The 14,887-nt window shown below is 38.7% G+C and overlaps 1 protein-coding gene across 1 annotated transcript in view; it reads left to right on the forward strand.

Moving 5' to 3' along the window:
• PATJ (PATJ crumbs cell polarity complex component) overlaps nt 1-14,887 on the forward strand; it is a 332,644-nt gene that overhangs the window by 208,649 nt on the left and 109,108 nt on the right. The window contains exon 29 of the mRNA XM_081816865.1: nt 9,181-9,272. Within this exon, the coding sequence (XP_081672991.1) occupies nt 9,181-9,272 (92 nt within the window). The remainder of the gene's footprint in view (nt 1-9,180; nt 9,273-14,887) is intronic.

Here is a 14,887-nt window from a genome sequence, read left to right on the forward strand (position 1 = left end):
GTAATGCCTCAGCCTCCTAGGGAAACACGATTCCTTTGCAATATTAATGAACTGTTAAGAGGTAGATTATACTTCTGCCTCCATTCACCCCTTCCTATGCCCTGCAGGTAATAGGAAATTATCTACAGGCACCTCCTTCATTTTGATCAAGTGAACCAACCTGTAGCAATTGGGGCAACTTCCACAGAAACGCTAACAATCAGAGCAAAACGTAAACGTATCTCTCTGCTCACTTCCTTGACGTCAATATTTTTCAGAATTGTCAAGGTTTAGGATTCAAAAGAACATCCTGTTTTCTGAATATATCAAATTTAGAGAGATGTGAGCTACATATTACTATTACTTTGCCTTTAGAAGGTATTTCAATTTAATTAGATTTGTTTGAGCGAAAATAAATCTCTCATGCTTAAGCCTTTTAAATGAATGTGTTCCTTTGGGAACATTGTACTTCACAAGAAATAGATTACACTGAAGTTGCAGACCTCATTTCAGCACTGCATCATTAAACTAAGTCCTTAAAACCTGCTCCTTTGCCCAAAGTATTAAATTATCGGAGCATGATGTGTATTATTTTGTCCTGCTGAGAAAAAGATTAACAATTTATTCAGAAATATTTTTTCATTAGAGTGAAATTGTTTCCACGTGAGTTTCAGTCATCTTCCCTGTTCCCCAGCCTTGCTACCTTTCTCTTCTCTTCCTCTCTCCCACCTGCAAAACTGAAATGGTGGTTTGGAAAGTGAGCATCATTCTTCACGGGGGCTAGTGCCCAAGGTTCTTGGAAAGAGAAAATCTTCTACAGGGTCTTCTTTGAACAGGACCCGGTTACTCCTGTAACACACCGCCTCCCCTCCCCAACCTGTGGTTCCTAGAAAGAGAACTGCCATTTCTTCCCTGCCCATCTTTTCATAGACTTTCCCCTGGACCTGGTGTTCTTCCTGCCACTCACCTCCCGCTGTGCCTGCTAAGTTTCTGTCTGCCTCAAGACCAACCCACCCATCTCAGAAAAGACAGTCACTTCTTGCTTTATGCCCACATTCATCCTATGGCGGTGCAATTTTTTGTTTCTAAAACTGTGGTCACTTACTAGAGTACAGGATGCTTGAGTGCAGGAGCCATATCTGACTGAATAAAGTGATTCCTCTAAAGTGACGTTCAGAGAATCTGATATCTGGAACATACCTGCTGCTCGATACATGGTAGCTCCAGTAATGATGGTAATGAAAATCCCTGTGTCCTCATCACTTGTACGGTGACTGTTGAATAAATGAGTAAATGGATGGAGATAACATATATCTATTATACTTTTTTGGAATATTTCTGGGTCTGGGGTCTCTCTTTTGTGAGGCCCTGTTAATTGGATTTAAAATTTCACAGGATTAAAAATGAGTTATTTATCCTATGACTTTTCTTTTTTTTTCCAACCTCAGATAAATACCTTTAGGAATGTTTCCTCATCATTAATAGGACGGGCTTTTGGACTCAGATTTGGCTATAAATACTGGCTCTTGATATGTTATATTGGTTAAATTCCTTAAATTCACTACACCTCAGTTTCTCCATCTGTGTAAATCAGGTGAAATAATGTATAAAAGACATGTGTATATATGCATGTGCCTTGTGTGTTATAAGCATTTATTAAATGATGTTATTATAAAGTAGTAAAAAAATATCAATAGAGAAAAACAAACCTGAAATCACCTCACATCCCACCAGAGGTAACATCATTGTTGACATTTAGTAGATACAGAGCTTTCTTTAGACTCAGACAGAACTTTTACATAAATGAAAATAATGTGATCGATAACGTATTTTGTCAGTTTTTCACTCAATAATTTTATCTTTTTATGGCAGTGGATCCAGGTCTGTGTCATCCTTCATCTCCTTTTAATGCCAAAGTTTTCCATTTATCAACATAACAATGCAAATGTAATAAACCTTTTGCTGATGAGTATAGGGTTTTTCTATTTTTTCTCTATTAAAAGTATAGCCATGATAGACATTTTGATCCCAGATTTTTAATCTTTTTAGGATAAATTTTTAGCAGTGAAATTGTTAGATAAAAAACTGTCAGATTAAAAATTGTTAGATTAGGGCGCCTGGGTGGCTCAGATGGTTAAGCGTCTGCCTTAGGCTCAGGTCATGATCCCAGGGTCCTGGGATCGAGTCCCACATCGGGCTCGCTGCTCCTTGGGAGCCTGCTTCTCCCTCTGCCTCTCTCTCTCTCTGTCTCTCATGAATAAATAAATAAAATCTTTAAAAAATAAAAATAAAAAAAAAATAAAAATTGTTAGATTAAAAGAGGGGCATCTGGGTGGCTCAGTCAGTTAAATGTCTGACTCTTGATTTTTGGCTCAGGTCATGATCTCATGGTCATGAGATCAAGCCCTGTGTCAGGGTCCGCATTCAGCGGGGCGTCTGCTTAAGATTCTCCCTCTCCCTCTGCCCCTCCCCCACTCATGATCTCTCTCTCTCTCTCTCAAATAAATAAAATATTTTTTAAAAATTAACCTATAAAAAGATTCATCAGGGGCTCCTGGGTAGCTCAGTCGTTAAGCGTCTGCCTTCGGCTCAGGTCATGGTCTCAGGGTCCTGGGATCGAGCCCCGCATCGGGCTCCCTGCTCAGTGGGAAGTCTGCTTCTCCCTCTCCCACTCTCCCTGCTTGTGTTCCCTCTCTCACTGTGTCTCTCGGTGTTAAAAAATAAATAAAATCTTTAAAAAAAAAAAAAAAAGATTCATCAAGTTGTAAACACTTATTTGTGGGTTTTTTCCTGCATGTACGTTATACTTAATAAAAGCTTATTAAAGAAAAAAGTTAATCTGTAGATTCCAGTGTCATGAAACATAAAATATGGAATATATTTAAAAATAGGAAGAAGGACTCTCAGATTTCATTATTGGAAGTTCCAGTTACCTGAATCCTGTCTCAGTTTTTTAATAATAATTTCTCAACTGTTCATAATAAATCCTTCTACTTGAATAAAAGTACGGGCAGTGGTGGTGGTGTTGAGTATTGTATGATAACATGATATTCAAACCTCGGGCAAATCTGTTTCTTGAACTAAATTTTAGTTTTTGTATAATTAAGATCTCTAATCCCAGCTTAAGTTAAATTAACTTTTGACTTCCAATTTGGTAAGTTTTTTGAATAGATTTAATTGAGTTACTCTCCAGCATAAATTTATATTCATGTTCAGTTGAACTATGGAAAATTGAGTGATATTTTTCAATAATTAATTTTATTGAAACAAATCTCATTAAAGACCTCTTAAGTGAAAGTTTATGTAGTATAACAAAAGGATTTATATCCATTTACTTTTGCTGAATCTTGCTGTATTAACCCTAATTCTACAAACTATAAAATAATGCAATTAAGTATCCTATCTTTGTTACCTAAATATAGAAGGTTTACCTCAAAATAGTGTTTTCTTGATTTTTCCTCCTGCTCCAGTAGCAGAAACCAACCCATGGAAGGAAATACGAATCACATAAAAAAAAAAAACCATTATAATGTGATTTTTGAGTTTTATAGAAACAGAGGTTTATCATTTGAGGCTATTGTCTTCATTATCTGGACCTGCTATTATTTGTCCCTGAATGATACCTCATTGAACTGGAAATTCAGAACCTAGGAAAAGGTGAGCTAATTAACCGTGATAAAATACTAGTGTCTTTCTCGGGCCAGGAATCGCTGAGCTGAGATCGAAGTTACTGACCATGTGAAGGATCTCAGAAAACCCTTTTTGTCAGTATTCAGGAGAAGAAGCCAAACACAGATAAGAAAACCAGAATTGTAGCTCAAGAGCATAGAATGCTCCTTTGGACTGAAATTCTTTTTCCTTTGTCTTTTTCTCCTTTCTTTTCCTTCTGAATGCCACGGATAAGTTACTAAGTGTCGGAGAGAGCATAAGATTTAGGAGATAGGGAGAGGGATGTCATTGAATATATAAGTTAATATTTAGAAATACGGGCGGAGATACTGTATGGGTGGAGACTTTTTGGTGGCCAAGAACAGAAATTAGGTCAAGGTAATTTAACCAAAAAAGGGATAATTTACTGTAGTAGTATGGGTGTCCCTCCCAGAGCTCGGAGATCAGGTTGCCTAGGAGCCTCAGGAATTCCCGTGCCTTCATCCACGTGGTGGAATATGGCCACCTCACAGAAGCTCAGAGAAGATGTAGAGAATCGTTACGAGTTTCTCTCAACATGCATAAGCTGGACTGTCCCAGAAGAAGTAGAGATATATGGTTATCCTTGAATAGAAGAGTTGTAGATCTCAGATTTTAAGATGATAGATAATTTAGGTGTAATGGGAACACCCAATCAGAACTAAGGATAGTTCTTCCCACCAATAAGAATACTGTCAAAAATAAGGACATATCTAAGTAATTTATTATTATTTTTATATATCATTGAGTCACCTCTGAAGGGAGAAACTTTGGGAAAGCCACTTTTCTGCTTCTCAGTTTCCTGGAAGTAAATAGAAAATGATAATGTTTTTCTAATTTCTAGATAATCTGAATGATCACTCATATTCTATAAGGATGGGAGCAGTGTTTGCCCCAAAATGAAATATTTTAATGGTTTTCCCTTGGCATGAGTCAGAAAAAAATTAAAATGGTGATCAATCTAATGGAAAAAAGTGTAATAGGTGTCTATTATTATTATTCAGGTTGTAGTTTGCACAAAGAGAAAAGTACAGTCTTAAGGGATTCCAGGTTGGATTTAGGACTTGAGAAGCCTAGCAGTCAACTATGGGGCATTTCCTCTTTGCGTTGTGGTGAAATGCTTTGATTCTGACTTGTGTATCTCAGAGTTCTAGGACCTAAGATTGTAGGTCGCCAGCATCCTCCTGTTCCTGCTCAAGAGTTCATTTAACAGACATCTTTATAAAGATGACTTTCAAAATCATCTGATTTTTATGTACACCATACAGATGGGACCTCTAGGTGTGCCTTCGGATTATGAGCTTTTAAACGAATAGCTAAATCACCGAGGGCAAATTGCTTAAACTCTTGGAATTCCATAATACCCCAGTTGCTCTGAGATTTAAATGAGATACTGTGCCTAAAGAGCTTAGCATAATGTTCGGCACGGAGCAAGCACTGGATAAATGGTAGATATCATTAATTAGAATTAACTGGAAGACTTGCAGGGGGTGTAGAGTGCTTTCTTTTTTGCCTATGCTATACTTAGAGGATGTCCTATGTCTGGTGGTTAAAGAATAGTGCCCTCAGAGAACAGCAGCTTCTCAGAAATAGAAAAAGTGCCAGTCTAAAGTTAATTGTGCATAAAATACATCATATTCTTTTTAATTACCTACTGAATTTTCTCTGGAGTGTGTTTCCTTTAGTGATGAAGAAATAGAAAAACTGCTTATGCAGTTGGAAGCTATATGTACCTTTCATTTAGTGAAATTATTTTATATTAAGTAAGAGCTACAAAAACACAAAAGAGATCTTACTGTCTTGGAACTCAGAGGCTGTGAATGTGTTCTTTATGAGGTCAGAAGAGAGGCTTTGTCTTAGATTTTTTTAATCCCGAGATCTGCATTTTCCTTTCTGATTTACTCCAGTGACATCAGGTTTCCCTCTCTCTTGAGTTTCTTGTTGTGCTCCCAGTCTTGGACTACGTAGCAGCATTTCTCCAGAAGCCTCCAAGCACTGGCAGGAGCCGCTACCATCCCCGTAAATGGCACGGTTGTTGGCACTGGAAAAAACATCCACAGCAAGCAAGCTGTTCTACCTTTCTATAGCCAGAGCCCCAGAGTATTCACAAACAGCACCAGGAAGGCGTAACTGTAGATTTACTCTTAGATAAATTAAAATTAATGACCCGCTTTCTTCATTTGGGCTGTAATTTTCCCCTCTTAGAATAAGAGGACCGTACATTTTATTCTATCCAAATGGAAGATCACAGCTAAAAAGCAGGCCTATCCATAAACATGAAACAGCTTAATTTTCTGTATGTTCAAGCTTTTGCTAATAAAAAAGACCTTAAAAAGGAAACACCTCAGTCCCTTTGAAGGCTGGAGCCCACCTCAGAGAAAGCCGACTAGCGGTTGATGAATGGAAGCACCGCTTCCGTTCGGGGCTCTGCGATCCAGTACATCCTCCCAAGCGCCGTTGTGGGCAAGCTTCTCAGGACAGACTGGCGAGTACCTGGTGGGGGACGCAGTGCCTGCCCTTAAGAAGTTGAGCTCAGTTCAGTAAATGCCCTGTGCCTGCACTGATGCTCACCACCTAACAGTGATTGACTTTACCACGTAAGGTGAGCTCTAAGTGCGATAGGAGAACATTTTTAAATCCAGTGCCACAGAATTCAAAGACAGGAAGATTTGATAGCTCTGCTTTCTGAAAGCACCAATCAGACACAGTGGGGAAGACATTCTCCAATAATTACCTGAACACCAGACATTGAATCAGGCATATTCCACATGTCATCTCATTTTAAAATTGTGATTTAAAGTTCCTTATTTATGTGGCGCCTGGGTGGCTCAGTCGGTTAAGCGTCTGCCTTCGGCTCAGGTCATAATCCCAGGGTCTTGGGATCAAGTCCCGCATCGCTTGTGCTCTCTCTCTTGCTCGCTCTCTCTCAAATAAATAAATAAAATTTTTTTTTAAATCTTATAAAAAATAAAATTGTGATTTAAAGTTCCTTATTTATGAGGCACCTGGGTGGCTCAGTCAGTTAGGCATCTGCCTTCAGCTCAGGTCATGATCTCGGGGTCCTGGGATAGGGCCTGTTGCAGGCTCCCCGCTCAGTGGGGAGTCTGCTTCTCCCTCTGCCTCTGCCCTTCCCCACTGTTCATGCTTTCTCTCTCTCAAATGAAAATAAAATCATAAATAAATGAAACAAAGTTCCTCATTTATTGTTCACTGTAAATGAAAAAGATTGAGAAATATGGTTTGCAAAACAAAGTGATCATGACAGACATACTGTTTTGTAACTAGGTTTTTGCTGCTTAGTACCTTTGGACATTTTCTATGTCATTAAGTATTTTTCACACTGCTCTTAATAATTACATGACTTAACTATTTTTTGCCTTATAACTAAGGTAAGAAGATATAAATATGAGACAAATAAAACCATGAAAGTATTAGGAGGAAGTATAATTTAAAGGGTGGGCACTTCAAAAATATATATATAAATATATATTTTAGGGCAGTGAAATTGAGAGGAAGATACAGAGATTTCCCATATGCTCCTTTTAGATTACCAACATCCCCCTCCAGAGTGGTACGTTTGTTACAGTTGGCGCACTGACACATCGTCATCACCCAAGTCCAGAGCTTACATCGGGGTTCACTCTTGGTGGTGTACATTCCATCGTATCAGACAGATGTATAGTGGCATGTGTCCATCATTGTGCTATTCATCCAGAGGCTGGGCACATCTTTAAATACATGATATTAGGGGCACCTGGGTGACTCAGTCGGTTAGGCAGCTGCCTTCCGCTGGGGTCATGATCCCAGGGTCCCACATTGGGTTCCCTGCTCAGCAGGGAGCCTGCTTCTCCTTCTGCCTCTCCCACTACCCCTGCTTGTGCTCTCTCTCTGTCGAATAAATGAAATCTTTAAAAAAAAATAAAATAAAATAAACACATGATATTAAAAAGATATAAGCCTTAACAGAAAAGATGAGTAATTTTGAACATCGCCAAATTAAAAATTCTTTATGTATTAGTTATCATAAATAAAATTTAAAGGCACTATCATGTAATTCTCACAACAGTTTTATGAAGTAGGTGCCCAGATTCCTTTTCAAGAAGAGAAAACTGAGGCGCACCTGGGTGGCTCAGTCAGTTGAGCACCGACTCTTGGTTTCAGCTCAGGTCATGATCTCAGGGTCCTGGAATGGAGCCCTATATGAGGCTCCATTCTCAGCATGGAGTCTGCTTGAGGGATTCTCTCCCTCCTTCCTTCTGCCCCTCCCCACCATACTCATGCATGCATGGGCACTTTCTCTCTCTCCCTCAAATAAATAAATACATCTTAAAAGAGAGAGAGAGAAAACTGAGGCACAGAGAAATAGTGTGGAGATCAGTGGGTTTCTGGGAGGTTGATTACCTTGGTGAATACAAAAGCTGATAGAATGAGGGGCATAGTGAGTAGGTGGTTCCAGTTTAATCTCTGTAGCAGGCTTTGAGGTGCATACCCGCTTTACCCCTTCAAGATGATGGATGAGCTTCATTTCAGACAACTCCATCCTTTGAAGTATTCATTTCCATACAATTTTCATTATGATGGCTATGACAAAAACCTTTTCCAGGTGTGTCTTCAAACAGAAAATTTCAGAGACATCAAGGACAGACAAATGCAAAGTACAAAAAGTGGAAATCCCTTTTTACTGTCCCTTAATTAGTAGAAAATTTCAAGGCCTCAGTTACGTTGGGACAGTATAGATCATTAACTACTTATTAAAGAGACAGGAGGAGAAAAGCCAAAACTGTGTGAGCTATTATCAGTGGGATGAAATAAAAGATTGATTATAGCATAGTTTTTCAGTGGAAGAAACAGAAGAAAAAAAATTTAGAGTGTAAATGTTTTTAGATCATATTTAGGTGAATTCAATCAAGTTAAAAATCCCACCACATCTTGGATAAGAGCAGATAGCTCATTGATTGTGTATAGTAAAATATTTCTCTGCAATTGATCTAAAATTTGATTTAAAATGGGTATATAATATTTACCTCCTCTGGAGTAACAGAATTTATGCTATGTAATAACATTGACACGTTTTCAGAATCATGTTTAATGGGCCCTCCAGAACTCTGGTGAATACCACAGCTTGGTCTGTTTTCTACCTCTTTTAGAAATCTGGAAAAGAGGTAGGAAATATATCTGCCATAAAGTTTTTGCACTTAGCACAACTATTGCCCTCTTAAAGTTTAGCAGAAGAGTCAAGGACTGTATATTCTTTATTAACTGCATTCAAAACTGAATTTAAGAAATGTTAATAGCTGTTTAGAATTAGTATTTGAATCCATACTACAAAGACTATTAAGATTTTTAGCATTATAGAGTCCTACACGGACCCACTTAAAAATGAATGGACTTCATTGTTTAATTCCAAGTATATACCCATCGATTTGCATGAATGTACAAATAAATACATGTATATTTTTATACAAAGTATACATATTGCATTTTTACAAGTGCATTTTATTTTTTCCCAAATAGATAAACAATCAGATCCTGTATGGAAGAAGTCACCAAAATGCATCTGCCATTATTAAGACCGCCCCATCAAAGGTCAAGCTGGTTTTCATCAGGTAAGATAGATACACGTCTGGTTTTCTAAAATCGAAGATCCCTTCTGAAGATATTATTTTGAAAGACTATCTTATCTTTGGTTTGTCTAACAAAATCACCGTATCCTAAAAATACCTTTTCCTTTTTTAACTGTCACTTCAAGGGAAGTATAGATTGTTTCAGTTATGAGGTTTTCTTGTTATTTACGTTTCATATGATGGACTTAGTGGTTGAGGCTACTATTTGTATTCAGTTTTTTAAATTTCTTCCCTTCCTGGACTGATCGTCACCTCAGTAGAACCTTCTAGCTTCCCTTCCTCCTGTCACCACCATGTGGTATATTTACTGACTCATTAATATCTTCATCAAGGAATAGGCAGGAAAACAGAACCCAGGAACATTTTAGGAACTTCATAGTAAGAGTGCTGGTGAGAAATCCAGAGGGGAGCAGACGTGAGCTTTGCTGTCTAGAGTCGCGTGGTATGTTTGGGGTTCCACATTTTCCCTTACCCTCCCTGCTACCTGACTGCGTCCTTTTGGCATAAGTAAGTCAGAACTGGGAATTCCCATTGGTGGTAGCTATTGTTGCCTCATCAGCAGTGGAATGTTTGATTCCTTTTATTGGACTGAAGTGACTGATGAATCTGAATTATCATTAAGTGATGTTAACTGACCCTGTACATTAACTGTCACTCTGTTTCTTTTCCTTCTGAGTCTCAGGTATCAGCTGTAAAACGAGAATCATAAAGCACCTACCTCATTCATTGTGGTATGTCAAAAATTTGAAATGTTGAACACACTCTCTCACATAAAGGCTGAAAGAGTGTCGGCTGGTATTTTGTGACAGTGATGATCATTCTTCTTTCTACTGTTACTGGTTACCTGTCATTAAGACCTATCCATTCCCAGGGACCCCTGGGATTCAGGGTAGTTTTATTCCCAGATATGGGCACTGATGGAGGTGATTGACATACCCTTTCCCATGCCATCACTTCAGCTACAGGGTGTTGTTGCTGCTTAGCTCCTAAGGAAATCTTACATTAGTAACCTCTTCTCCCACTCGGAGGCACTTCCTGGATTTCCAGGTTTTTATTCTTGTTTCCAAAGGGAGAATCCTTTCTCCTCCTTCTGTGTCTTTGTGTGTTACGTCAACCTCCTCTGGCTCACTCACCTTGAAGTCCTCTGTTAGGCACCAATCTCCTTTTCGGGTTATTCTGCCCTTCCTGTCACCAGAAGTTACGAAATTAGAGTTAGATGCTGAAAACGTGAACAAACTTGAGGAAAGGTCAACCACTCAAAGCGATGAAGGTGTCCATCAACAGAAATGCACGTCGGCTTGAACACTTGGCAGAGAGTCATGTGAGGGTTCCATGGGCAGGCACCCACAGCACTCAACCAGTATCTGCGCTTCATGCTCAGCACGTGGGGGCAACTTGCTGCAGGTGCTGTCCTTGATGTTGCTGTCACCTCTTCACCCATACGGGGTTATCCCAATTTAAAGAGCAAAAAGAAAATTGAATGGGATCCAAAGGAAACCATTAACGCAATTAAGTAATTGGGAAATAGAACCCTCCTCTTTCAAGAAAGAAAGGTTACATGATTTGAAATTATTTAGAATACAGAAGAGAAAGCTGGGGAGAATTTTAATAATAGTAATGAAGCCCCATTAATTTAGTGTCTGATGATTTCAATTTTGATCATTCACAGGAGATCAGAATCAAGGAAATAATTTGTTCAGTAAATTAATAGTGTAAGTGTGATTGAGGATGCCACAGAATACTTACTTACTGGAAGGGATTTTAAGCAATTTAGTAGAAGTAGCAATGTACATTGAAAATATGCAATCGAATTATGAACCTTTCTTGCATGGTCGTTCAATTGTAGTGCCTAAACACATAGTCGGCATTCAGAAAGCTTTATTGAATAGATTTCCTTTCAGCTCCTTCTAAGCAATTCCAGATTATTTATTCTCCAAAGGCAACAATCATAGTAAGTTAGTTTGATTTATTTTGTGGACTTAAAGTTACATAGAAAAAAGATACATATAGATAAAAAATAATTCATTATTTTAGAAAATTTCTCATACTTAAGTCCCTCTCCTCAGTACTTTCCCAAATAATCTAAGTTGGGAAAAGTTTCTGTAGCTTCCTCTGTAGGGAGAAAAAGAGATGTAGGTGTGATTTTTGAGTAGTCTCTTGTCATCCACTTTGAGACTGTGTAAAGGAAAACGAGTTTAAATTGAATCAAGACAGATGTACGCACTGCTAACAACCTTTTGTTTGATCCAGTAGATATGTATGTGGTAACTTGTGTGCCAACATTTTATTAATGCTTCAGTTTCCGTAAGGAAGGAACTACTCATCTGACTGAGAGCTTGAGAGCTCTCTTACCTAAGTGACAAATTCTTTTCTAAGCAAGCCTGAGATTCACCCTATCTCATGAAACCTGGCTCTAGAATACTCCAAGTGTGTGAGCTTGTTCAGTTTCCTGATCTGCAGTATGCGGGTGATATAGCTATCTCAGGGTGCCTGGGTGGCTCAGTCAGTTAAGCAGTCAGCTCTTGATTTCAGCTCAAGTCATGAACTTAGGGTCCTGGGATCAATCCCCACGTCGGGCTCTGAGCTCAGTGGGGGTCTGCTTGAGGATTCTCTCTCTCCCTCTGCCCCTCCCCCTGCTCACGTGCTCGCTCTCTTTCTCTCAAATGAATAAATCTTTTTTTTTAAAAAAAGTCAAGTGTTTAGGGCACCTGGGTGGCTCAGTTGGTTAAGCGACTGCCTTCGGCTCAGGTCACGATCCTGGAGTCCCGGGATCGAGTCCCGCATCGGGCTCCCTGCTCAGCGGGGAGTCTGCTTCTCCCTCTGACCCTCCTCCCTCTCATGCTCTCTCTCTCTCATTCTCTCTCAAATAAATAAATAAAATCTTAAAAAAAAAAAAAAAGTCAAGTGTTTAAATATATACATATATAGCTGTCTCATAGATTGTCTAATGTCTTAATATGTATAAATTGCCTGGTGATGTGGGCTCAGCAATGTTCACGCTATGGTGATGAAGATGATGGTGTGGTGGCAGGAAAAGGGAGGCAGAGAGAGAAAGGAGGTAAAAGAAGTTAGGAAGAAGGAAAGAGGAGGAAAAAGATGAACCACTCCTTCATATATATTTTGTCTCATTCCAGAATCTTGAATATTTTTTTTAAGTGAAGCACATTCACAGTTTAAGAATTTTAATTAACATCATAATGATTAAACACTAGAAGAGATAGAACACTGGATATTGTATATAAGTGATAAATCACTGAATTCTCCTGAAACCAATATTGCACTGTATGTTCACTAACTAGAATTTAAATAAAAATTTTTAAAAATCACTATAAGAGATAGCTACAGATACTATATAAAACCATTTCCAATAAATGTTAGAATAAGAGACATGGGCATAGCCTGCCTAAAACATGTCTTTTAGTTCTTTGTCTACCACTGCTTCTCCCCTCCTCCTTTTTTTTTTTTTTTTTTTTAAAGCTCTACACCCCACATGGGGCTTGAGCTCAGGGCCCGGACAGCCCAAGAGCTGCATGCTCCACCAACTGAGCCAGACAGGCACCCGTCCTCCTCCTCCTTTTAAATGATGACCTGATACTCTTAACGAGGAGTAGAATACCACTTAATGAAAGAATGTATAAAGAGGAATCTAATTAATGTGAATTAATCCCCATGTCAATAAAATATATTATAATGTTACTGGGGTGAGTAACATCAAATAGTGTCAGAATTTAAAACACTTAAGGAAATCAAAAAAAGAAAATATTTTATGCTCCTCTGCTTTGTACATCACCAGTGGGTTATAGTGGGAGATTGGTGACCTATTTATGTGTAGTAACCTGTGCATTTTGTTTATTTTATTTTTTAAAGATTCCACTTATTTGACAGAGGGAGAGAGCACAAGCAGGGTGAATGGCAGGCAGAGGGAGAGAGAAAAGCAGGCTCTCCGCTGAGCAGGGAGCCCTACTCGGGGCTCAATCCCAGGACCCTGAGATCATGACCTGAGCCGAAGGCAGATACTTAGTCAACCGAGCCACCCAGGCGCCCATAATCTGTGCATTTTAGGTGCTGTCCAACATACCATTCTTTCTCCTTCAGGCTGATTATCTAGTTCATCACTCCTTTACATACACCTCTGCCTATAGGTTACCTCTTTCAGACTATTGGTATGAGAACCCTAGTTGTGCCTATTTTAGATCCAAATCCTAAAGCAGTTAGATACTGGTTTGCTATCAGGTTTCAGGAAGTTAACACTTAAATCATAGCACAGCAGATGCAATTACACTTTTCTTTTAAGATGCATAACTTATGCTGTATAATGTGACTTTAAACACTGATGTTTATAAATGGTTTCTTCATAGTTAGTGCTTCTATTTGCTGATACTTCCTTCCTTAGTTGAAATTACTGATTCTCTGTGCATTTCCATCATAGAGATATTGTTGGCTTCTATACCTCAGCGGCTCTTTTCCAGATTTATTGACAATTGAGATAAAAATGGGAACTGGCCGCAGATTTGGGATTATGATTAGCAGTGATCACGGAAAGCTGTTAAAATGTGCTGCAGGCAACATTTTAATTAACGGGGGCCTTTAGTCTATAGTAATGTACATTTGTGTGATCACGTCCTTGTCATATTCTTTTAACACTTGTATTTATTCATATACTAACTGATCTGTAATTCACAGAAGGTCTGTGAGTCATTAGTGAAAATTAGCAAGTTGCTGCTCTGTGTACATGACTTACATGATCACTTTTTCCTCCCCCTTTGTCCCCACATGAGATTTTGGACAATCCGGTAATCACATACTTGTGTCTGTAACACATCTGGACTTCGGCATACTATTCTACAGTGGATAATCCAGGTGTATTTTACAATCTTGAGTTCTTACTATGTAGCACACATTCAATTCTGTGGATTTTCCCATTCGACCTTATCCCCGCTACATAAGCACTATAATTTTAGGTACAGGAGGAGAGCTATATTAATACAGGAAAGAACGAATTGCTGTGTTTGGCAGTGCAGGGATCCAAGGAGATTAATGATCTTGCCTGCAGCTCTTGTCATACCTTCCCCCACTATCGAAAATTAAATGTCATGTAGAACAACTCACTCTCCATTACTTAATTACATGTGGAAAATGTGTACTGTATAAAAACTCCTGGGGCTAGAGGAGGCCAAGTGAAACTGAACCCCATGGAAAGATTTAGTGCTGGCTGTCAAGCCTTACTGAGTCAAAGTGGACTCACCATGGGAGGCACCATACAGTATCGATTGAACATATGTCTTGTTTTGTAATTAAAAATATAGTGTGGCCCTTTATCCTCTGGCCATATCCCTAAAAGATGATATGACTTGAAATTAATGTGAATGTCAGAGTCATCTGTGGGAGAAGTCCATCCGAAGAAGCAAATTGAATGCCTGTTTTAAAAATCCTTATTGTGCTCTCAATTCTTTCTGTCTAAATAAAGAGGGAAAAAAGATTGTGGGAATAAACATGAGTTTTACTTCCATAAAGAACTATTCATGCATTTATTCAACAAGTATTTGCGGAGTGCCTACCTGTGCTGGAGCTGTGGAGTCAGTGATACAAAGAACACA

The sequence above is a fragment of the Leptonychotes weddellii genome, chromosome 4 (genome assembly GCF_054177405.1).
Source record: "Leptonychotes weddellii isolate Sample4059 chromosome 4, ASM5417740v2, whole genome shotgun sequence".
In the NCBI taxonomy this organism is placed as follows: Eukaryota; Metazoa; Chordata; class Mammalia; order Carnivora; family Phocidae; genus Leptonychotes; species Leptonychotes weddellii.